This window comes from Perna viridis, chromosome 1, assembly GCF_037379345.1.
Source record: "Perna viridis isolate PV_CMFRI_1.1 ecotype Kerala chromosome 1, ASM3737934v1, whole genome shotgun sequence".
Taxonomy (NCBI): Eukaryota; Metazoa; Mollusca; class Bivalvia; order Mytilida; family Mytilidae; genus Perna; species Perna viridis.
In genome coordinates this window covers 66337298-66361668 of record NC_142445.1, presented here as the reverse complement: position 1 = coordinate 66361668, position 24371 = coordinate 66337298, and the positions used below count along the sequence as shown (strand labels likewise).

The 24371-nt window shown below is 33.6% G+C and overlaps 2 protein-coding genes across 6 annotated transcripts in view; one reads left to right on the top strand and one right to left on the bottom strand.

Moving 5' to 3' along the window:
- Positions 1 to 24371, top strand: part of LOC148629926 (uncharacterized) — a 47784-nt gene that overhangs the window by 16882 nt on the left and 6531 nt on the right. The window contains exon 3 of one of the 4 annotated variants that reach the window (XM_088559854.1): positions 24119 to 24371. The exons of 1 other annotated variant lie outside the window; for it this stretch is intronic. In XM_088559854.1, coding sequence (XP_088415980.1) covers positions 24119 to 24168 — 50 coding nt within the window. In that variant the 3' untranslated portion in view covers positions 24169 to 24371. Of the gene's footprint in view, positions 1 to 3736; positions 3775 to 8666; positions 8720 to 24118 lie in introns of those variants that run through there. 2 more of the 4 variants (XM_088559865.1, XM_088559867.1) reach the window with 2 other exon arrangements.
- LOC148629927 (sodium- and chloride-dependent glycine transporter 2-like) lies at positions 168 to 24210 on the bottom strand. Of its 2 annotated transcripts, XM_088559823.1 has the most exons (16): positions 24104 to 24210; positions 23860 to 23996; positions 20922 to 21074; positions 14586 to 14754; positions 13786 to 13917; positions 12009 to 12300; positions 11546 to 11678; positions 11081 to 11215; positions 10183 to 10286; positions 9155 to 9279; positions 8728 to 8840; positions 8105 to 8236; positions 7443 to 7542; positions 4414 to 4514; positions 3700 to 3867; positions 201 to 3248 (listed from the first exon to the last, which is right to left on the bottom strand). In XM_088559823.1, exons 4-16 carry the CDS (start codon positions 14698 to 14700, stop codon positions 3120 to 3122), a joined length of 1779 nt encoding a protein of 592 aa, XP_088415949.1. In that variant the 5' UTR covers positions 14701 to 14754; positions 20922 to 21074; positions 23860 to 23996; positions 24104 to 24210; the 3' UTR covers positions 201 to 3119. The 2 variants fall into 2 exon arrangements, with proteins under 2 accessions (XP_088415938.1, XP_088415949.1); XM_088559812.1 differs by lacking the exon at positions 20922 to 21074 and having other exon boundaries at positions 168 to 3248.

Sequence of the window (24371 nt, the reverse complement as noted above, 5' to 3'; positions counted from 1 at the left end):
CCTAGTTAAACAGTTCTCTAGCAAAGGAGAATAAAACTGCATAATGGAAAAATTTCCCACTTACATTTATATACTCAACGAAAATCATTCGAAATTCTTATGAAACAAAAATACAATACCGGTATATAAAGGACTTCAAGGCTAAATGCATCGGTATTGACTCACAATGAACACTTCAAAATTAATATTTCAACTAAATCTTGTATCAAACAATTTTATCTAATTCTAAGTAGTCACATTCATTTGTAGCCTGAAAAATATTTCCTTAGACAAAAACTGTATACTTGTTTTGCAGCTGTATAAAATATATCAAGAGGCACTGCCAGTATCATTTGGTTTCAGAACCAACATAACGTGTATGTACATTCAGCATTTCACAACACTGCCAATAACTTATTTTTTGAATCTTTATTTTTATATATTAGGACAATTGATGTAAGAGGTTGGAATTTCGTTCTTTCATACCCCAAGCCAAGTCAGAAAAAAGCTTGCCAGACAATCGCTAGGACTTCTGGAATAATAAATAGACCATCCGTTTAGGCCTAAAAAAATGTTTCCGGTCACCCTACTGAACCACCCTCAGACCGCTAACTCATTAGTTTTTATTTGAATTTTTGAAGAAAAAAAAATAACGTGAAAATTCTGCCGATTGTCTTTCAGAAAAAAAAGAAGAAAATTGAAAACACCCATGCCATGAGTGTGCTTTTGGTCGTGGATAATCTCTTTTTGGAATTCGGCACTTGAGATATTTTTAGCTTTTGCCACCTCCGTCAAAACAAAAAAAAATACTTTGCATATTTGGTTTTCATTGTATTTTTATGACTTATTTCATTTCAAAAATATCAAATTGAAATAAAAATCCCTACCTACCGACCCTACAAAATTTTAGAATAGTGCTCGGAAACATAACATTATTTTTTCGGTCTTGGAAATTTCTCATCAATTGACTGGCACTGCACCAAATATCTGTCTTACATGCACTGGAAAGTGTTGATTTTATTCCAAAAAGAAATTTGCTGTGTCAGGCTATACAAGGCTGTATTATTTATACAGCGTGCACATAATAAATCGGATCAACATTAAATCACCTGATAATGCATTAATTTTAATGAATTTAATGAATGAACGTGGTCACATGACAACTAATTTCCCGGAATACACAATGACCCACATTCACGGGTTTGACTATGCCCGGGGACTGTGTAAACGCTTTGATGTCTTACACCGTCCGTGAGAGACTACAAACGGTAGCTAAGGAAGTTGAGAAACACCTCAGTCCGTCATGTATTGCACATATGAGTGCAAACCGGGTCTATCAGTATTAAGTATAATTATATGTTAGCACGAAAACAGAGATTAAACCAAGCATATAGGAACAGTCAGCTGATTGCCAACGTCACTCATATTGTGCAAATGATTGGCTAACACTGCATTACGAAATAAATATGTTTTTTTTTTAGATTTTAATAGTTTATATCCACAAAGACAATCGAATTATTTTCTAGAATTAACGTTGTTCTAGCTTTATAATGCACGAAATGAAGGATGTAACGGATATACGGGAAGAGCTATCATTTTCAACTTTATCGTTATAGTGTTATTTAATTAAGTTGTTTTATGGGTCTGTACTATGAAATATATAATTATTCATTCAAATCTGTCTGCTATTAGGAGGTAATCAACATTGAAAATCCAATTGATTCTCTTGTATTTGTGTTATTTACAGAGTTATCTCCCTTAACTTTGAAATCTACAGTGCATTCTATATATTTTTTATCTCCTAAGAACACGGTTTATATGAAAAACTGAATATCTATTTTCTATTTCAATTTAAAGAAAATATCAGAAATAAAAATATGTAGGCTTTTTACCCATGAATCACATTTTGCATGTTTTTAAGCTGGAGTGCTACTTAAAACAAATTCACGTCTAGAGCTGTTGCTAATAGTAAGATTTTTCTTGTTGTATTTGGAATAAAATTAAAATACTGCATCTTCAGTTGAAATTTAGATACTAGAATTGCAAGCAAACAAATTACTTCTGTCAATTTTTCGTTTTACTCAAAACTACTTAGAATACAGCCCACAATGACACTAACAAAACAAGTACAAAATAGAATTCAAAATAGAAAATATAATTAAAGCACAAATATATGAAAACTGAGAGTTATATATTAATCCCAATGAAAAATTGCAAATTTTAACACAATTTCAAAAAAAAAACAAAGAAAATTTATTAAACAAATGGATAAGTGATGATACTTCCTTGTGAGTTGAAAATAATAACCAAGACACATAAACCATTCAATGCATTTCTTTTTAAGAAGCAAACAAACGAACCAAAGTAGACCCGGTACTATACATATATTTAAGTAGCAGTCCAGCTAAGAATCATGCAAAATGTGATGCAAATTTTCATTTCTGATATTTTGTTTAAAATGTTATAGTAAACAGAAATTTATACATGTGGCTTTTCATATAACCCCAGTTGTTAGGAGTTAGTGAATTATCTCCTAAGAACAGGCAGATTGGAATGAATGATTATCCATTTCATCATATAGACTTACATGTGTATAAAACAAGTTGATAACAAAATTAAAAATACATGCAGCATTTTGGGGGGTGTATCACATATTACAGATTTTGCATGACTCTTACAAAGATTGCTACTTAAAAATGAGTAAAAGAAAACCAGATCAAAATTCGAGAGGGTGAACTAGGGTCATATTTGAAGCGGGTTTACCAATTTTCAAGGAGCCTTGATATATTTAAGAGTGCATTTCAAATCTGCAATACGTAAAAAGGTTTCAATGAAAACTTAATGCATGCTTATTATAAAACGACCTTACTTTACACACGTGTATTTACAATTTGTATCTCATAAAGTGGTACGGATACATGCATAAACAAACAACTTGAAGGCCACATGGAACATTTTGTCACGTTTCTCATGCTGTTAAAACTTTCCTATTTCCATTTACCAAACACAATAAAACTAGTTGTCATCCGTATAGGTAACTGTCTTAACAACTAAGAGTCAAACGTTAAACATCTCATAACAGCGATTTGACAAATACTTCCAGTTGCAAGACAATTTCAAAGTACACTTTGAAATGAGATTTATATCATGTTCTGTTTTTCTTCGTGTAAAACATCTTTACCGAGTTGATCCAAAGCCAAATGTTTACAAGGTTCCACTTGTAACGAAGGTCCCCAATCCAATTCGGGTTTAAGCTGGTTTTTTATTCGCTAAAACATTATAAAAAATCAGAAAGTAATATTACAAAATTTGTTAAAACTATTTTTATAATGATCATAACAATTTGCAGAACAAGTCAGATAGGGTTTATGCTATTTACTTAAAAAAATAACGAACATGCTTGGTCTGTTAAATTAAAAATAAATTGATTCAAATGCAATGAAAACGGGGAAAAGAACAACACCACATAGAAACTATTCGGAAACATATTTCCATGTTAGCCTTAAGGTAGACGAGTCAATCTAACTACAGCAGAGACCATTTGCGCAGGTATGGTAGGCGCCCTCTGATTTTCTTTAAAAGAAGCACCGGACGAAAGATTTCTTCATCGATGAGTAGACTTCTAAAACGACATATAAAACTTCGTGTTGAATACCATTAGGACCTACTTCTTGTTTTGATTCAATGAGTTGACAGTTCAAGTATTGTTAACAAAAATACCTGAATAAATGATCCCTGTGCCTTTAATATTTTGTAGGTGACATTAATTGGTGTTGGTAAAACGGAGGCTAAGGCCACAATCCATCCAATACCTATAGCCCATAATGGATACTGATAATCACCGTATGACACAGGCTTGATCTGGGTCATGTTAAACACCAATACTACCTACAATTGTATTGTTAAAATTATTTCTCCTGGTATGGGGATAGTTTTTACAACACGAACTCTTTAAATTAGTGGGCATTTTAAAAATTTATATTTTACTTTAGAGAGGGAAGAAATATTCATTTAAAATCAAGGAAATGCTGTTACAGTAGAAAACTCGGAAAATATGAAATGACGAGAAACCTTTTATCACTGCCAGGAGGTTAACAACTGAATACCCACTGAGAACGGTAGGAAATAAGAGGCATTCTAAAAACGCATACTAAGAAATAACTATTTCTACTAGGATTCAAATGTCCTTAATAGAAACATGTACTAAATAAACCTTGCGTGGAAGGGTTGTATTATATTTTGTTTTTAATTTTTGAATTTTATCTTTTCTATCCCATTTAACTTACTCAATAGAAAAGAACAGCTGTCTTATAAATTAAATGCACAAATAAACATAGTTGAAAACAAGTTTCTACTTTAATTAATAAAATGAAATGCAATAATTGATTTAATGTAATAGATTTTGCCATACAAAGTTGTAGAATGAATACACACCACAAGCACCAATGGAGTGACGAATTTCCAACTGATAGCCCACACTAGACTTGGTCTGTAGCCTAACATCATTTTTATATCACTGTTAATTCTATCAATACCTGGAGAAATACATATAAACAAAGTATGGTAGACTTACAATGTAGTGTAATGTAATACAAAAAATGACTAATTGAAAATCTAAATTCAAAGAAATATGCTTATAGCAGTATTAATGTATCACCCTCAACTTTGTTTTTTCGTTCGTCTTCTTACATCACTTACATCATTAAAAAGAAATAAAATTAATACAAATATTCAGTATATAATTGCCAATGTAAGAAAATTTACCTGCAGTCAGTATTAGGTACGTTTTACCTGCAGTCAGTATTGGTACGTTTTACCTGCAGTCAGTATTAGGTACGTTTTACCTGCAGTCAGTACTGGTACGTTTTAAATAATGCAAATCTTAGAGATGTATACAATCAAAGGCATATTTGTTTAAACGGTTACAATCTAATATTATGGGTTTTTTTTCCTTATAGAAATGACTTTGAACACTTTAAATCTTGTATTTTTTAATTTGCTCTGTATCAACTCTTTACCATTCAGCCAATATATAAAAACCGACACCAACTAATGCTCATACACAATAAAACACATTAGCTATATTTCACATACTTCAAGCCCTCCTACATTCTTCTGATGAATGTGTTGATGCAATTTCTGAATTTGGAAAGTGTCATTAACAGTACGTGTACACGAGGGTTCTTAGCATGCCATACCATTTTTTTTTTTTTTTGTATACTGTATACTTCATCGAGTCTCATGTAATGCGTACAAAATGTATCACATAGTTTACTTTAGGATCGTTTTTAATTTTTGACAAGGTTATGCGAAATAAGCAACTTTGAGACAATTTACGCCTCATGAACCGAGGAGCGTTTTTGAACAAGCGGTATTTATTATCAAAAATATCTCTTGACTACCAATGAACAAGCTCATAAAATTACTGTTTTCAAATTTTAAAAACGTTCAACAGCTCTCATTTTTTGCAATAAATTTTCCCAATATTTTCAGTATTCCTGCATTTTCACATGACATCAGCCAAACACATTTTGTTGAGTTGTTTAGATAAGCAAGGTTGGAGCATGATCTGTTATGGTATTCGCTCTCCGCTCCTCATTTTGCTTTGAACGCTTGAAAATAAAGTGAACTCATCTTTAATCTCGCTCGAACCACACTTGGTACAAAGCTTGACGTGTGGAGGTATACACTGGTATCTGCTTCTTTCTATTTCAAAGTAGTGAGAATTTTTTTTGAGTTTGCCGACACTTCTCCAGGGCTCAAAATTACTAGTAATGTCGAGATACTTTTCATACTCAAAATTACATGTAGATTTGTATTTCAAATAGGTTCTCAGTTTACCATCATAATTCCTTACTGGTCGATTTTTTTCTTCAATTTTAGATATATGCATTTCTTAACAGTCTATTAATTAATTTTTTGCTGAGTTGGACTTTTTAATAGGAATCTTTTAATATAAGAGGAATATTCTTGAAGATGTTCAAATCTTTGACAATATTTTTTTATGATAATGAATAAAAATGTCAAAATGAAGTGAAAATCTTCCATGCTCCGAAAGTACTGCAAAGTTTGTGGGCTTCCTGTGAACACCAAGTGCTTACAAAATTTGGAATGTAGTTTTTAACATGTCAAGTTCGCATATATTTTATTTAATAGTGTTTGGACACCTTTTTTTGCTAGTAATCATTTAAAAGATCCCACAGTATTGGTTTAATAGTGTGATCGAAAACATACATACATGTTTGTATCTTTGGTTTTAAAGATACGAAATCTTTACGCAGTTTACAAATGATTTTAGAGCCTTTTTTATATAATTCAATTTGAGCCAAGGAGAATGTTCCTAATGCACAAAAGTGTAAACAACTTATTTATATTGCTGTACACACTTTAACTCGTCCTGTTTAAACGCACTAGCAATATACATGTATCCAACCATGTAACCAATATGTGTCCAACCTATCCACTCACAATACATCGATCCATGACACTCACCATATGTCTAACCAATACTTAGGGATTTAAGGACACATACCATCATGACAATCACCATATATGCAACTAATACTTAGGAATTCCAGGACACATAGCATCATGACACTCACCATATAACCAACCAATACTTAGGGATTCCAGGACATATACTATCATACACTCACCAGATATCCATCCAATAGTTAGGAATTCCAGAAAACATTCCATCATACACTCACCAGATATCCATCCAATAGTTAGGAATTCCAGAAAACATTCCATCATACACTCACCAGATATCCAATAGTAAGGGATTCCACGACACATTCCATCATACACTCACCAGACACCCATTAAATAGTTAGGAATTCAAGGACACACACCGTCATACACTCACCAGATATCTACGCAATAGTTAGGGATTCCAGGACACATACCATCACACTCACCAGATATCCATCCGATAGTTAAGGATTCCAGGACACATTCCATCATGACACTCACCATATATCCAGCCAATAATTAGGAATTCCAAGAAACATTCCATCATACACTCACCAGATTTCCATCCAATAGTTAGTGATACCACGACATATTTCATCATACACTCATCAGATATCCATTAAATAGTTAGGGATTCGAGGACACATACCGTCATACACTCACCAGATATCTACACAATAGTTAGGGATTCCAGGACACATTCCATCATACTCACCAGATATTCATCCGATAGTTAGGGATTCCAGGACACATTACATCATGACACTCACCATATATCCAGCCAATGTTAGGAATTTCAGGCCACATTCCATCATGACACTCACAATATATCCAGCCAACAGTTAGGAATTCAAGGACACATTCCATCATGAAACTCACCATATATCCAGCTAATAGTTAGGGACTCCAGGAAACATTCCATCACGATACTCACCATATATCCACCCAATAATTAGGGATTCCAGGACACATACCATCATGAAACTCACCATATATCCACCCAATAGTTAGGGATTCCAGGACACATACCATCATGATACTCAACATCGCAACATACCAATCCACTAGTTGTAGAACATAAACTCCACCCTAGATGTAAGATAAAAATAGTTAACTTTAAAGAACCCAAAAAATAGTGTGACCGTTTTTTTTTCATGTTCACATGTCAAAGGCATAAATAAACTTAATTTTCTTCATATTATATACTGAACATAAGAATAAAATACATAAAACGTTGGAATATTGATCTTAATATTGGTAAATAAGTTTTAAACGTCGTCTTCAAAATACATACTTTTCCATACAAATAAAGTGAAAAATATAAATTTTCAATCCGACAAGAGAACACACATATATAGTACAAGAACATACCCATAATTTAAGTAAGCTTTACCCCACTCTCCAGTACAGACGGTACATTCGCTATTTCAATAAGTACACCCCTGCCACACTCGGTGCCGAATCATAACCCAAAAATTTACACCCCTGCCACACTCGGTGCCGAATCCTATCCCAAAAACTTACACCCCTGCCACACTCAGTGCCGAATCCCATCCCAAAGTAGTAGAGTACACCGAAAACAGCTACGTATATTTGTACTGACAGAAACTATAAGCTCTTATATGACTTTACCTGTGTTATATGACTTTACCTGTGTTATAAATACGATACCGAGGAGGAACTCTACCGCACACACTGTTCCTGTAAGGAAGACTTTCCTGTTTTTCAGAGTCCGAGGGAACTCATCCGTCAGCCCAGCAATTATTGTCTCCAAATAACCGAACTAAAAGAGTACATAAAATGTTAACTAGTTCAATACATTATTATGTAGTTCATGTCTACTGTTATTACACTGTACCACTGTATGGTTTTGTTTGTATCACGTATAAATGTAACTAACTTTTCCATGTTGTCCTTAGTATTGTATTGTTACTGGATTACAGCCAAAGCGTAAATATTCACGAAGTTCATTCATTGTGCTTATCGTGATACTATATTCCTTATTTTCTATGGAGATCGAGGTTTTTTCAAATTAAATAAAGAACAATGAAACGTAATTGAAGCTCTGTATATGAATGGCTGCAGACGGATCCTTTGAAAAAAAGTTGTAAATAAAGTATTTCAAAGCGAATTAAATTTGAATACCAAAATATTTAAGCCAAAAAATATTCTGAACTTTCTCGGTAACTCCAATCACAATGATTATATCTTAGGTCTACAGTCTTTCAAGTTTTGTAAAGCTGGGACGTAGTGTACTGGTTAGACAATACTCACCGAGGAATCCATACCAACAGTTAGTAACATCAGGAAGAATAGGATGGACCATAACGGTGACACCGGTAACTTGGCTATTGCTTCTGGAGAAGTTACAAATGTCAATCCTGGCCCTGTTGTAACAGCAAGTCATTGAATTAGTACTTAAAATTACACAGGAGTTATGACTCTTTACGCAGTTTCCTTTTGATTAAACTTCTTGACATTTTGTTAAGAACGATAAAACTGAAAGAGTACACTGCGTGTACCTGCACAATGTAGTTGAACAGACTTTCCCTCTATTTTATAATTGGAAACACAAATTCACTTGCAGCTGTGAAAATTACATGTATATACACGTAAGCCTTAATGCAGAGGTCAAAAGTAATGAAAGTTGCGTTTTGTGGACCAATAAATACCTTATGTTTATACGAGCATGTGATCCTACCTTGTCTGAAAACCGTGTCAACTGACATTCCCTTTTCTCTTGCCACAAAGCCAACAATAGAAAATGTTGCAAGCCCTGCATAGAAGCTTGTTAGGCCATTTACTACAGGAACAATAAAAACATCCCTGTAAAGAAAATATGAACATAGACTTACGTGCATGTGCGTTATCAGAGACAGGGTTCTACAAGAAGATTTTACTCTATTGAAATGTTATTAAGAACAAATTAGTTACATATTTGTTAATAATAATTTTCTCTGTCCTTAATTGATGTCTGATGAAATATGAATTCTCTGTAACATACATTTATCGCAAGAAACTTATGTTTATCTTTGTAACCATGGTTACCATGTATTGTCAGTTTTTTGTCAAAGAAATCTATTCTGTTATCAAGTACATTGTAAAAGTAAATACTTGTCATCCCTTGTCAGCAGCATCACTCGGTATACTTTTGACAGCCATGTACATTTGTATATTGAATATGGTAGCTTCACGATCAAAGTTCATTCAATTCATTTTTTTCTTTGCGCCCAGACCTTTGTATTTTTTACATTGACATATACACATATTTTATAAATAATTGGGCCTCTACAGATTTACATAAAAAAGGATTTCCTTTTCTTCATAGTTTAACAAACCTTTTAGATGTGTATATATATTTGGCTTGGTTAAAAAAACCGAACTAGTAAAGATGAGTAAACCTGTCAGACTCAAAGCTTCATTAGGTCAAAGGTTAAATTCGTTCGCTATAATTAGAATACAAATGAATACCAGTCATCTTCATGGCTTAAATTTGTTCTGAAAAACCTGCAAGGCAACTACAGTGGCGGATCCAGGGGTCCGGGGGTGATTATAGGCAAAATTTTGTTAAAAAAAAAACAAATGATAGCCAAGGTCAACCCTTTTCATAAATTTCTGGAGCCCCTCCACTTAAAGAAAAATCTCGATCCCTTTCTGTACCATGACAGACATGAGTAAAATGGTGAGTAGATTGTTTTAAAATTTTATGGTTGAATATTCTTTGTATACCTGTGATATTTCGTGTGAAATTTGTTGTAGCTTGCAAATGTAGTGAGGCCACCCCATCCGATAGAACACGAGAAGAATACTTGTAGTGCTGCCTCTCCCCATACCTAAAATCAGTCACTACAAACTCTTTATACAAGGTCAAGAAACTCATTCCAAGTACAACTGTTTTATCGATGTGATTTTCTTATAGAAATACCTTAAGAAATACAGATTTATAAAAGAAGGATCAAAGCAATCGATTTCACCTTAAAAAAACACTTGAATTATACATTGTACATTACGGGCAATTAACTTCACGGAGTGAGGTTTTTATTATTGTTTGATCCCATCTCTCACTTTCTCTTACCTTAAAGCGCACGTTTTGAAATTACAGCTAACCCTTTTTGATTCAACATATTTGAACTGAAGATTCCGTTCCAATATAGAAGACATTTTTCGACTTGCTCAAAACCCAGATTGTACAAGTTTTCGCGTTGTAATTTTACATACCATAACGGCGGTAGGGAATTTAATTTCACTTTTGTTTTCTTGTCTCTAAAAAGTGTTGGTTTTAGACGAAGTCTCTGTGGCCTACAGTGTCTATAAACCTGGATGTAAAGTTGTTCGGCGCGTGGCATCAACTCATACAAGTTTCTCCATCTCTGCAATTACAACTCACTTTTTCGCGAATCGCCATATTGATCAATTTGCTGGTACAAATGTGTCTGTTAGATACCTGACTGTAACAGGTGATGCATCCCTATTCATTTTTATTATATGTCTTGATGTTAAAATCTACAGCAGTTCTAAGAATTATAACAATGGCAGACGTATAATTATATAGAAATTTGTTTTGGTGAGTTTGACGTTTCATGCATGCTCTTTGATATGAATATCACATTTTTGCTATGTCGTTTACCTTAGTCGTGAGAAGCAGGTCCCAACGAGGTTTCAGATAAAATACAAGTCCATCAACTGCCCCAGGCAGAGTAACTCCACGAATCAAAAAAACCGTAAGAACAACATATGGAAATAATGCTGTGAAATATACAATCTGCGAAAATATTATGGCATTTATTAATTAGAAAATAATATCTGAAGGAACACGCTTTCTAATCGGATGAAGTACTATTAGTGTAAAAATCAGGCAATGGGTGGCTCATGTATGTTAAAGAGTAAATTGTGCTTCTATATGTATAGTGTATCTTAAACTGTTAAACAATATCACAAACACGCTTCAATGATGACATTTATAAGGATATGTGTTTAGGTAGGGCCTCCCAAAATGCTATACATGCGTAAGTTATGCCTAATTTCTTTTTAACAGTATGGATGAAACAATGTGTTTAAAACTATGAAATATTTGTATGATTAATTAAATTACCTTCCCTGCGACTTTTACGCCCCTGCAAAGGCATATAAATAGTATAGTCCAAAATATTAACAGACAAACCAACAGTTCTGTCCTCAGTCCACCAAGATTCTCTATACCAGTTGTTATTTGCAACACTTTATATCTGCAATAACAAATGATTACATGTACATATCCATGTCCTATTTTGGTAGATATATGTAAATGATAATTACCAAGTTATGACCGTTTATAATTCTATAACTTTAATTTGGGTTGTTTACGCCGAAATTCAACTAATGAAATAACAAAAGAAAACCAGAAATAAATAAGACAACCAGCTATCAGGCTTTATTTATCATAAATTTACAAAAAAAAACAAAAAAAAACGCAATCGGACCAATATTATAATTACATTCCATTCAATGTAAGTGCAGTTGAAGGAATATCCTGTCTCGAATTGTTGAATATAGAATATTTTTTCTTGTCACCATACCTCCAAAATTCCTCACTAGCAGTTTCTTTCAAGACACTGGTAACGTTTGAGGTAATGTGTGAAAGACCTGAACTAATAGTCACATTATCCACTGGAGTATTGTTGTATACAGTTTGGTTGACATTTAACTGACCACTAATGTAACAGTTTGCTGTGTTCCAAGGGTTATCACAGGTGCTCCATGGAAGGACGGACGTAAATGATTGATAGAGGAAATATAATACCCAGGACATGATAACGTTGTAATAAGTACAAACTATGGCGGAAGCAACAACGCTACTCCAACCCAAACCTAAAATAAGTAGTTTTATTACTGATTAAATTAAAAATAAAACTGTTGTCAAATAGTATTCATAAAGTTACTTCTGCAAATGTCGTTCTTTTTTACTTAACTTCAAGTGCTGGCCATTCGGTATTGTTCTTGTATATATATAATGGCTAATTAAACAGAAAACAGTTTATATCACGCTGATGCCTCATTGATCTAGCCATTACTGTTCGACCGATTCGTCACATTTCAACGGTATAACAAAAAGGAACTGTTCACACACATGTACAATAATCGTAACAAAATTCATGTGAATGTTTTAAATTTATTTTAGTATGAACACTAACGTTCAAACATCTCAGTATTCATCATCTATTTCTTCACAGGTAAAGTCTGGATCTTTTTTGCGGTTGGTACTTGTATACGAACAGGAAAATGTAAATCAACCAACTTATTTTCCCGAGGGATTTGTTCGATAATTTTGCGAACAAGAATACATCACCGTGTTACGGGTCAAACAGGACGTTGATTGCGAAGAAAAAAAAACGAATTAATAAACATAAGCTGGTTTACAGAATTAAAATCAAAGACTGAAGTCTTCAAAGTCGCTAATCATCAAATATTTCCTGCCACTGATTTTGGCTTACTTTTAACATCCGATATGCTCTAAAGTCAAGTGACTTCCTCTAGAATCTCGGTTCCCTTGATTTGATTACTCTTTCGTAACCTAATGATTTCAATAAATAAAACTGGTTACCGGGAACCAGATTAAACAACTGGAAATGGCTATATATAGATATGGGGCCCTGATAATGCATATGACATATATACTCAATTGTAACGAGCCCCTGTGTCTGAAACGGAAACTGGGTAATATTACATAAATTCAATGCTTACCGATCATTTCATTTTTAATGTAAACTTCCCTTTCTCATACAAGCAAAAATGCACACATAGACATGTGTAACATTTTTTTTTAAAGAGGTTACATTTTGGCGATCTTTAAGTCGCTTATGATATAGACCAGGGAACGAGATTAGGAACCAGATTGAACAAATAGTAATGCATATATATAGATATCGGGTCCTGCTAATGAATGTGGCCTATATAGTCTTGTAACGAGCCCCTGTGCATGAATCACAAACTGGGTAATATTCAATGCTAACCGATCATTTCATGTGAACATCCCGTTCTCGTACAAATAAGAACTCAAGTAGAACCCACATGTATGATATTTAAGAGATACAATTTTATTTCGTATGAAGCTAGAACATAGACGCTGTGGCGTTAAATACGGCACAGATCTGCAGCATAACGTGGAGTAGTAATATATAATTATGCTAAAGTATTGAAATTACAAGAGCAAGAAGTCGCTAACAATATTGGCGACTTAAAAAAGGGGGGCTTCAATACAATATGTATTAGTTCAAGTGTTGCTATGGTTACTAACGTACATATTCTGATATCTTATTTGTTTGTAGATTTTAGTTTATTTGCTTTACTATTTACCTTTCATTAACGGACAAAGGTTCCAAACTCTGATTGAACTTAGACTTGAGTACTGACTGATAGTGTACTCCAACATAAACAATGGTATAACTCCCAGTATCACAAATACAGTGTATGGTATCAAAAACGAACCTACAAATACAATGTATGGTGTAAAAAACGAACCTACGAATAACAGCATTAAAAAATTAACTGCTTCGCAACTAAGGTTTATTTTGTTTCTTACTTTTGTAAGTGGTAGCTTTTGGTTTTTTGTTGTTGTTTTTTTTTTTTGTTTTTTTGTTTTTTGTTTTTGTTGTTTTGTTTTGTTTGGCTTTTTCTTTTTATCTTTGGGAGAGGAGTAAAGTGTTTGTCTTTTGATGTTTGGTGGAAAATGCTCATCTTTCTTAATTCAATTTTGTTTTCTTCTGTCCAACTGACCATGTAGGGACTCCTTAATGCGTACATGCAACTTCATTGTCTTAAAAGACAGTACGCACATTTTCTAAAAATCAATTGTGAATCTCCTGTATGAATACCTCTTTGTGACTCGTTGTGGTTTTATAAAAATACCTAGTTTGAAAGAATGTAAAAGGTTTAGTATTCTGTACAAACTCAAAAATTGTAGATTTACGATTTCACAAATGTTTCGTAATGATATAGACGAAAGTGTATTACTATATCACGTATGCAGAAGCAAAATGTGAAGTTTATAGAAAAAGGTGATCCACAGTCACAACGAACGAGAAATAATATACTTATTTTAAATGGGTGTGTGCTGAATACTTTACTTACTGCGACAAGAAACATTTTAAACTCACCACCACCGTTTTTATAACACACATACGGGAATCTCCAGATATTTCCCAGACCTACAGCAAAGCCTATAGACGTAAATAAAAAGTCCAATCGCCCACCCCATGTCTCATGTTCCATGTCTTCCTCATTGGTGTCGGTTGACGACTGTACCTCACAACGTGCTTTTTTATCCTAAAATTGTTCCAATATTAATTTAGAAAGAAAGGGTGTTCCCGACCCTCTTTTTTGCATGCAATGGTCAGTTTATTAAAAGAGTTTAGGGACTTTAGAACCTGTTTAAGCTTACAACATATACAGATAAGATCAGTTTTCACCTCTCACAAAACTGTCCTAGAACTGTCAGAAGAAGTTATATGACAGATTTAAAACAGTTCTCGGACAATTCTAGAGCCAGTTCTTCTGACAGTTCTAGCAGAGGCGACTCTACCAGTAGAATTGTTCTCATAGAACCGGCTCTACTAGAAATATCAGGAGAGCTGGATCTGGAACTGATCTTTGTCACGTTTAGAACTGCTCTGGAGCCGGCTCTTCTGACAGTTCCCTTGAGAGGTTAGGACAGATCTCATCTGTACATTAAAACTTGTCCCAAACAATCTCTTTTGGATTAAAAAAAATGTTTGGTTAAAACAGGCGTTCGGTTTACCCGGGTTCAAAGTTCATTTAAACTAAAATAAAAGGAATTTAAAATGTATCTAGTTTACTAGACAGATTTTCGGGCTTTCAGGGTTCGTTTCGACAGTTTTTACTCTATAATAAAATGAAAAAAAAGTTTTCATATTAACTTACACTGTAAGTACATATACCGCCATTTGATTGGTACGACAGATTGAAAATGTCAAAAAGGTATGATATTTAATAAACTCTAAGATATGCTATGGTTTAATAATGTTTTATATGATACTTCAACTATGTTACATTTGAATTTGGAGACAAAATGGACTTTTTGATGAAATTTCCATAGAAAACTTCAATACGGACAAATTAAAGGATATGGGTAAGTGAGAAGAAAACTGTATTTTCAAATAAAAGGCAGGTTTTAGGAGGAAAACCATGTTAATATATTTAAAAAATAAGGGGTTTAATCATGAGATTGGGTGCATGTATCCGTTCAAAGATGCATAAAATAAGATGATTTGAAAACACTCAGTTTTGTTTTTTCTAATTAAAAACCCATAAAAGGGCATTGTTTTACAAAAAATATGTTAATATGATTTAAAGTGAAAAAATAAGAAACAATAATAAATTTCCCCCGGAAATAGGCATGCAGAGTGATGTTCCAATTGAGTGATTTCCTAAGCATACGAGCGTTAGTGAATGCTGATGTGTGTTAATAGCAAGAGGTATTTCGACTCTTTGGGTAATACATTGACGTAAGAACAAAAACTGTTGACTTAATCCATCTTCTGAGGTCGTTATATATAAAGGACAATAAACAATGAAATGTTTCTCATCAACTGAATTTGAGGAATGCTATAAACATTTAACAACACTATAGTTGAGATGTCTTATAAAGTTTCAATGTATATGTGTCAATTCTAAGATAACGATCATTTACTTTCACTTTACATCATACATTTGTATATCTTTCCATATAAAATCCAAAATACCTTCCCCGCCCCCCGCCCCACCCCAAAAAAAAACCAAAACAAAACAAAACAAAACAAACAAAAACAAGCAATCAAACTAACGTGACAATTAAGCGTATTTCACGAAGCATTTTGATTGAAAGTGTCTTATAGGTGCACGTGTACTTTAACTTCGGTAATTTAACTGGGACATAAAATCATTTTACCGACGAATAGATTTTGCGAGCTTATACAAGCAAAATTGTGTCTTCAAATATTTGCGCCGAAATATAATGTCATATTTCTTTAATATTAAAAATGTAGATCGCGATAACATAATTAAAATACAAAAAAAAAAATATCGATCTACTTAAATTTCAAAGTTATACAGCGTAGACTGCATTACTCTAGAGAACAATATTTCAATCTACGATGGTAAATTCAGACTTTTCTAAACCTAAATTTTTCATTAAGCCTAACATGTTCAAATTGTTATTACTTTCAAACACCGGGGTACTAGTGTATAGGAATAACCACGTCATCCTTGTCTCTAACGTTGTTAGAATCGACCAAAATGTTTTAAGGTTTTGAACTGAAGAGTGCTGTGCTTCCCTTTTAAAAAGTTTGGCCCAGTAAGTAGATGAGTTTAAAGCAAGATAGTTATTTTCATATTCCTGCAAACGGAAATAATCTAATTTCTGGGCTTTACCATTTACCAGGTATTGCAAGCCGATAAGGGGAGGGTGATAATTCATTAGTCTGCTCATCATTTAACTAGTTTCTATACAGTCTATAGTTCATCTAGGAAGCTACCTTGGAGTAACCTTCTATAAGCGTGTGACATGGAAACATCACATGTCTAATGCAGAGACTAAATCAAGACTTAAACTAAACATTATGAGAAAACTGGATGGACCTAAATCATAAATGGGGTGCAAATGAAAATATTAAAAAAACTGTCTACCAGGAAAACCAGGAGTAGGGATCCAGCACTTGGATGATCGCTGTAAAAAAAACCCAAATAACTACTCTAGAAATACTGCATAACCAAGCATTGAGCATAACCAACAAAGCACTCAACCACGTGACCTTTAATATCAGCTGAGCAAATCTGAGCACTCAGAACTGGACATAATAGACTCAATCAACTTAAACATAGAGAATTGAATACAGAACCATCTTCAATGGATCAGTTTGTGAAGAGGAAGAAAACATATCACGTACAAAACTCAGACACAAATATGGACAATACTAATTACTTTTCACGAAAAGAAGACCATCATATTCATCGACAAATACTATATCCAACCGGTGTACAACAATAATCTTGAACTGTACATTCTGCTTTTTTTTTTCTTTTTTTTTTACTTCAAATCCGACTTGACAGTATCAAGTTAAAGTTCTGTATTGGAATTTATCTCTGACACAAGATATCTACGTCCATATCGATGTACACTGCTTCTTCTTTTGATTTATGTAATTATCACTTATTCTTAATGCTTGTAATTTTCGTCGCATTGTCATTCTTAAATACATTCTGACCTAACTTCCAGTAACTGCGAGCGTTCTTTAATTAGATATTTCATTTTGTTTAGATGCTGTATACATGTACTTAATTGATGATTTTTTTTAGCAAATTTAAAGAAATGAGAATGCCGATTTCGAACTAATTCGGAAAATCATATTAAAGATATCATTGGTAAGTTATGTGCGCTCACAATGAGTTCAATATTATAGAGTACGTATTGATCCCTCTTCCAATTAATATCACAGTATAAAATTATATTAATTTTAAATTTCCTTTACTTAGTCGGTGAAGGATTTCTGATATTGTGCAATGATGCAGAAGTGGATATGTTGCAGAATACTAAATCTTTTTTTTCTATTTTGCTATGGATCATTTACCAATGTGAACCTGTTCTATTTAAAAGTTAACACTAAAGAAGTGGAATTTTCCATCATTATCTGAATCATCTGTCAAATATTTATTATATGTATGCAGATGTTTCCATGTCATCGTGTTCAAGGTGAGAAATGACTACTAAGTGATGATTCATTACAGTTCTACGTTCAATAAGCATTTCAAGGATACAGATCTGGCCATGACCAAATAAGACAGTTTTATTCGGACGATCAGAAATAAACAGTTCTGATTTAGAAATCAACTTGAACCTATAGGTTTAATTTACCACCGTATTATGTATAATTACCTCTCTTATAATGTGGACCAGTCAGAAAAGGTTATTGATGTCAACGTACATTGTCCTCGTTTTAATATATTGTCATGTGACCAGTAATTTCCAAGCATACAGACACTAGATGACAACTGTCGACAGTTAAATGAGATTTACGATAAAAAAAACTGATTTTTTAAAATAATTATTGTCATTTCAGCCAGCTTTCAAATTATTGCAACGTTTCGTATGATGCATACATATTTTAATCGGCTATTTCGAGTATTCAGACACCAAAATCGATGGACGCTCGTTTAGTTTTGTGTTTGAATTGTAATTTGAGCTTTGAAAATAATCTGTTTTAAGAAAAAAATATATCATTTGAATCATAAAAAAACAACACACTTAGACGCGCACGACAAAACAATTCATACTTCATCTTCTTTTAAAAATGAGAAATGTTCGGAGTTAAATTGTAAAATTCCTGAAAGTTCTAAGTTGATTTCCTTTCTGACCATTCTACCCCATGCAGATCACATTACAATAGACAATAGTTCTAGGCTACTAAAACAACTTTTTGACATTTCTACTAAAACATCCCGGCATAATAATTTAGGTAGAACGATTTCTTTACCATTAGGTTAAAAATGTTTTGCATATTAGGTAAAAAATGTTTTGCACTTTTCAAGAACAACTGTTGAATTTTTTTTTCAAATTCAAGACCTTTTTAGAAACATTCCAGACAATATTAGATTGAGTTATACCCGTTTTAGAACGATTCGAACAATTCATGACATACATGTATATCAAATAATTCCTGACCACTATATAAGTAGAACAGTACTATTTATTTCCCATAGGCGACCATAGTGAAACTTTTGAAAAATTCACACCTTTAAAACAATGACGGAGCTATAAACAGCCTTTTTCCAGTAAAGTCTTCATTTTCCTAACTAAAAGCCCCGTGCAGGTCCGGGTGTTAAAAGAATAGGCCTGCAGCAGCGCTAAGCTTGTCGTAAAAGGCGACTAAATAGTGCTCAGAAACCTAGCCGGGGGTTAGGCGCTCTGTGGCAATCAAAATTTGTCGACCCTATTATCCTTGTGACCCATCCTCTTTTTTCATTTCATGTTCATTTTATCATTCATTTCATGTTCATTGTCTGAATATAGCTGAAATATTGCTGCTCGGACGTTAAACCCCAACAAACAAACAAAACAAAGCTATCTAAGTCATAGCAAAACCGTCTCACCAGGGTGAAGTTAGCCGTCAATACCAGCCCGCATGGAAGCTAGCCGTCAATAACTTAGCCGTCAATAATAGCCATGGATATTCATAAGATTTGGGTGCGTTCAAACAAAAAAAATTAAAATTTGAAAGACGCGAATCGATTTCGCTATTCTTAATATTTTGCGTGCAGAAAATAAAAATAATGATAGAACGTACGTGTAAATCTGTTCACAATGGCGTACTTATACATTTGTAATGATGTTATGAAGTATAATAAACTAATGTATCGAATACGCAATAGAGGTTGACCCAGGATTTCAGGTTAGGAGCATAATAAGAACGCTAAGTAAGAAAATTATGTTGGTTAGAGTTTTTAAAAAGTCGTGTATATTTCTCTGAAAATTATCTTTTAATCCTAAGAATTAGATTATTAAGTAAACTAAACAATATTCAATATCTTGTTGGTTTTGAATGATAATAAACAAAATACTTAGATCTTGGGAACTATGATAATTTCGCTTATTGTCTCCCTTAAAGGTCATTATGCTAATAGAAAAAAAAACCCTGTCACTAATAATAAACTTCAAAATTTCTTTGAAAACTTTAAAAGAGAAATAATGTCTTTTTAATAATAAAGTACTCTACATGAAATTAGCCGTAATTTTGAAATATTTGGAAGATTTAAAGTTTTCATGCACTTCAGTGTTCAAAATGATTGTATTAAGGAAGTATTCATTTCTGCAACTAAATTTGTGTTGGCAGAGCTGTAAATCCTCAAAAATAAACATTACAATTTATTGCATGAAGTTAATACATGTATGTGGAAGTAACACCTGTCTGATATTGATTCATCTCGTGTTAAGATGTAGACATAAATTTTCACAGTTAATAAATTTATTTTCTTTGAACTTTCCCCACGGTTTGAAACAGGGGAAAGGGTAAATAGTACCAACGTTTTGAAAAGTTTTACGGGATATTTGAATAGAAAAAAAAGTCTAATAAATAAAATTTATGAAACAAAAAATTACATGTACAAGTTACATGGGCAGATCTGTGATTTCAATAATATGAGACATATAAAATTGGATGGTAACTCTTTAAATACGTTGGAATATATAGAAACGTAAACTATTCAAGATACTTTCCAGTCCTGATTGCATTTCAGACTTTCGGTTGTACATGTATTGAGGCGGAGATTTTGACAAAAGATACACATTTGTTACCAAAATAATTCCTTTTAATATCCAGTTGAAATCTCGAGCATGACAAATTAAATATGTGTAGCTTTTTTTCAATTCCTTTTTCTAATACAAATCTGTATCAATATTTTCTTGCAGTCAAAACAACGAGTTGGTTCATTCTGATACTTACTTTTATTCAAGTTCAATTTATACAGAGGGCTTAGGATTTAACCCCTGGGTCCCTACTAGGGCTAAGCTTCCATATACTGGTGACCTATAATGCAACCAAAGATACATGTACTTCGCCTCGTTTTGTAAAAAGGAGTAAGTTCTTGTATCGCTTCTGCAAAAAAAAAAAAATAAAAAAAACTTCGAAAATGAAATAATGAACCAAATTCGAAGTCAACCTGGGGGACCAAAGTCTATTAGTCCGTTAGTTCATCTAGGGACTGAGATTTTAAGCATACTTAAGGAATATGAATTCCCAAAATATTCGGAATTTCCATATCTTTCTTTGTCCTTTAGACAATTTTTTTTAAATCACCAAGCGCAGCATGATACGACCACAGCGTTCGAACCGTGAAAGGTTGGGCACTTAATTAGGCCCCATATCACTTGAAAACCTTGAGAGACATCTGAAATCTGATTGATAAATGCAGGCAAGATTTTTTATATGGAATCAAAAAAAAAAAATTAAAATCGGATTTAAAAAAAAAGTTGAATTTTTTGGGCGTTGTTTACAATAATTCTATAAAGAACACAATAAAAACAATCAAAATCGGAATAAAACAAATATTCTACAAGGGTTTTAATAAAAAAATAATATTTTTACTCTTTTTGGTCCCTTTTCCGAAAACATTAGGGGCCAAAAGTCCCGTTGAGATTAAGATGAGATTTGTGGCCTACTTGAGGACTATCGATTCCCAAAATATTGGGAATTTTCATATCTTCCTCTGTATTTGAGAAAATAAAAAAAAGAGGGCCACTTCCCACTTATGTACCAACTTTGTGTCGGTGGCTGGGACCATGGTCTATTAGTCCATCTTGGGACTGGGATGAGATTTTAGGCCTACTTAAGGACTATCGATTCCCACTGATTTACTACTGATAAACAATTTGCAAAATATATAGTATTTTATTTCTCCGTGTAAAGACTATGTTATTGAATGAAAAACTTTTCATCGAAAAAAACTTAGTACCATTTAAATGGTAACTAATAACTGTTTACTAAACTCTCAGTTAAGAACACAATCAAGCATGAATCACTCTTGAAGCTCCAAATATCCACCAATTCAGTTTACATGTACATTGTACATACATCTATGACTATCAATTTCAACACGTACTTGGATGTTTGATTCTAAATCGGACTTTGTTAAGTTGATTTGTATGACGGTGAGTAACCAAAACAAGGGAAATTAAATCTTATAGTCAGTAGTAGATCCACAGGATGGAGCCGAATCCCCTATTCGTTGGAGAATTTCGTTAATTCCGTGCAAAATTTCGCCAAAAATGAAAAAAATAGCGTGGAAACTCCCTTTTTTCGGGAAACCATCCAGACCCCCTTTTTCAAAACTGCTGGACCCGGAAATTAATTTCGGGGATTTGATACATCGCATCGACCCAAAAGAACTTGAGATAAAGGATACTACAGACACTGTGAAGTCAGCCTCATATCTTGACCTATACTTAGAAATAGATGGTAAAGGAAAACTATTGACCAAACTTTACGACAAACGTGATGACTTTTCATTCAAAATTGTCAACTTTCTTTTCATCTGTGGCAACATCCCTTCAGCACCTGCGTATGGAGTGTTCATATCACAACTCATACGTTATGCCAGAGCCTGCCGAAACTTCGCAGACTTTTTGTATCGCGCTAGAACTCTAACAAATAGGCTCTGGAACAGGGTTATGTTGTTGCAAGATTAAAGTTATCACTACAGAAGTTTTATGGTCGTCATCATGAACTCGTAGATCGTTATGGTGTATCCATCTGCACCATGAAAACTAATTTATTCAACGGGTCATGGTTTTCCTTTCTTCGTTTGTCTACCCCCAGACTTGACTTTTTATGAGCAACTCGGCGGGTGTTTCTAGAAAAGCAGCGGACGCTTACCCTACCGGTGCACCTGGTCCATGCTCCCAGTTTTTAGTGGAATCCGAGTTGCTCATTTGCTTTTGTATGTATGATTTTAGATACTTTATGTTCTTTGTTGTGTATGTCTGTTTTCCATGTCTGGTCTTTGTCCCTGGATTACATTCTGTTGATTACCACTATAACCTTGTTCCCTTGATTACTCTTACAGATGAGTTTAAGGCAGAGTGATATCTTCTCTATATATACCGTAAACTTATAGAAGGGTCTGAAAAATTCCCAACGATGTTAGAACTGTCAAATTTGCGAAGCAAATTTTTGGTCATTCCCTCCGCGGGACTCGAACTCGTACCGCTGTGATATCTATGGCAACACCGCCTGCACTAAGTCCAGCGCCCTAGACCACTCGGCCAGCTATAAGTTTACGTTATCTTCCCTGTATCAATTTGATCCGATGGAGCAGTGTAGTGAATAGAGTCGTCACATTCTGAGACGTTGTATAATATTGATTTGTTGTGACATGCATCATTAATTTGATCCTCTATCCTACATAATAACACCTAGATGAACTGTCCCGTACTACCATACATCGTGTACTTAGATACAGCCCTAGATTAATCCTACGAGGAGGAATGACCCGGTCAGCGAAAGCTAGGGCGCTGGACTTAGTGCAGGCGGTGTTGCCATAGATGTCACAGCGGTACGAGTTCGAGTCCCGCGGAGGGAAGACCAAAAATTTGCTTCGCAAATTTGACAGTTCTAACACCGTTGGGAATTTTTCAGACCCTCATATATATATATATACATATATATGTCATTTGAAACTACATATATATTTGAAGAATCTTTGTTCATAGATACAAAGATTGTTGGATCAAAATGTAGATATATAATGTAAAAGAGTCGAGAAGATTATGTGTCAGAGATATAAACAGAGTCAACAAAAACAAGAGTTCCTACAACAGATGGTTTTATTAATCAGATTAATTAAGCCTTAATTAGTCATTTTGAAAAATATAAACGATCTTACCATTTAGAATTCTATTTTTCTCACGTCTGTACCTTGACTGAGAAAGTTATGGAATATTTCCAACCTAAATACACGAGTCAAGGTGCCTATCACAGAAGTAACGGTTGGTCAATGATGCAAAATCTTGGCTTCGGGATCTGGAAATTAATACATTGTCCGATTAACAATAAAATAGTACCCATATCAATGGTTCTATTAATATATGACGAAGTCATTCATAATCTAAAAACTACCAAAATCTTACCGTTTTTTTTTCTAGACATGAGAAAGTACAACAATTTACAATGGCTTACAGGATATGCTCTATGAAAAAGCAACTTCACTAAAATTATTCTATCTGATGCGTGCCATGTGTGTTTCATAGACTGGGACGTAATTTTAAATCGTTAATCAGAATACAAAACAATAAAATACAGTGTGTATATGTGTATTGAATTATGATTATTGTTAATTTATGATTTGTCAGCTATAGTTTATTGTGAAATAAATGTGCATTTGGTTATCCATAACAA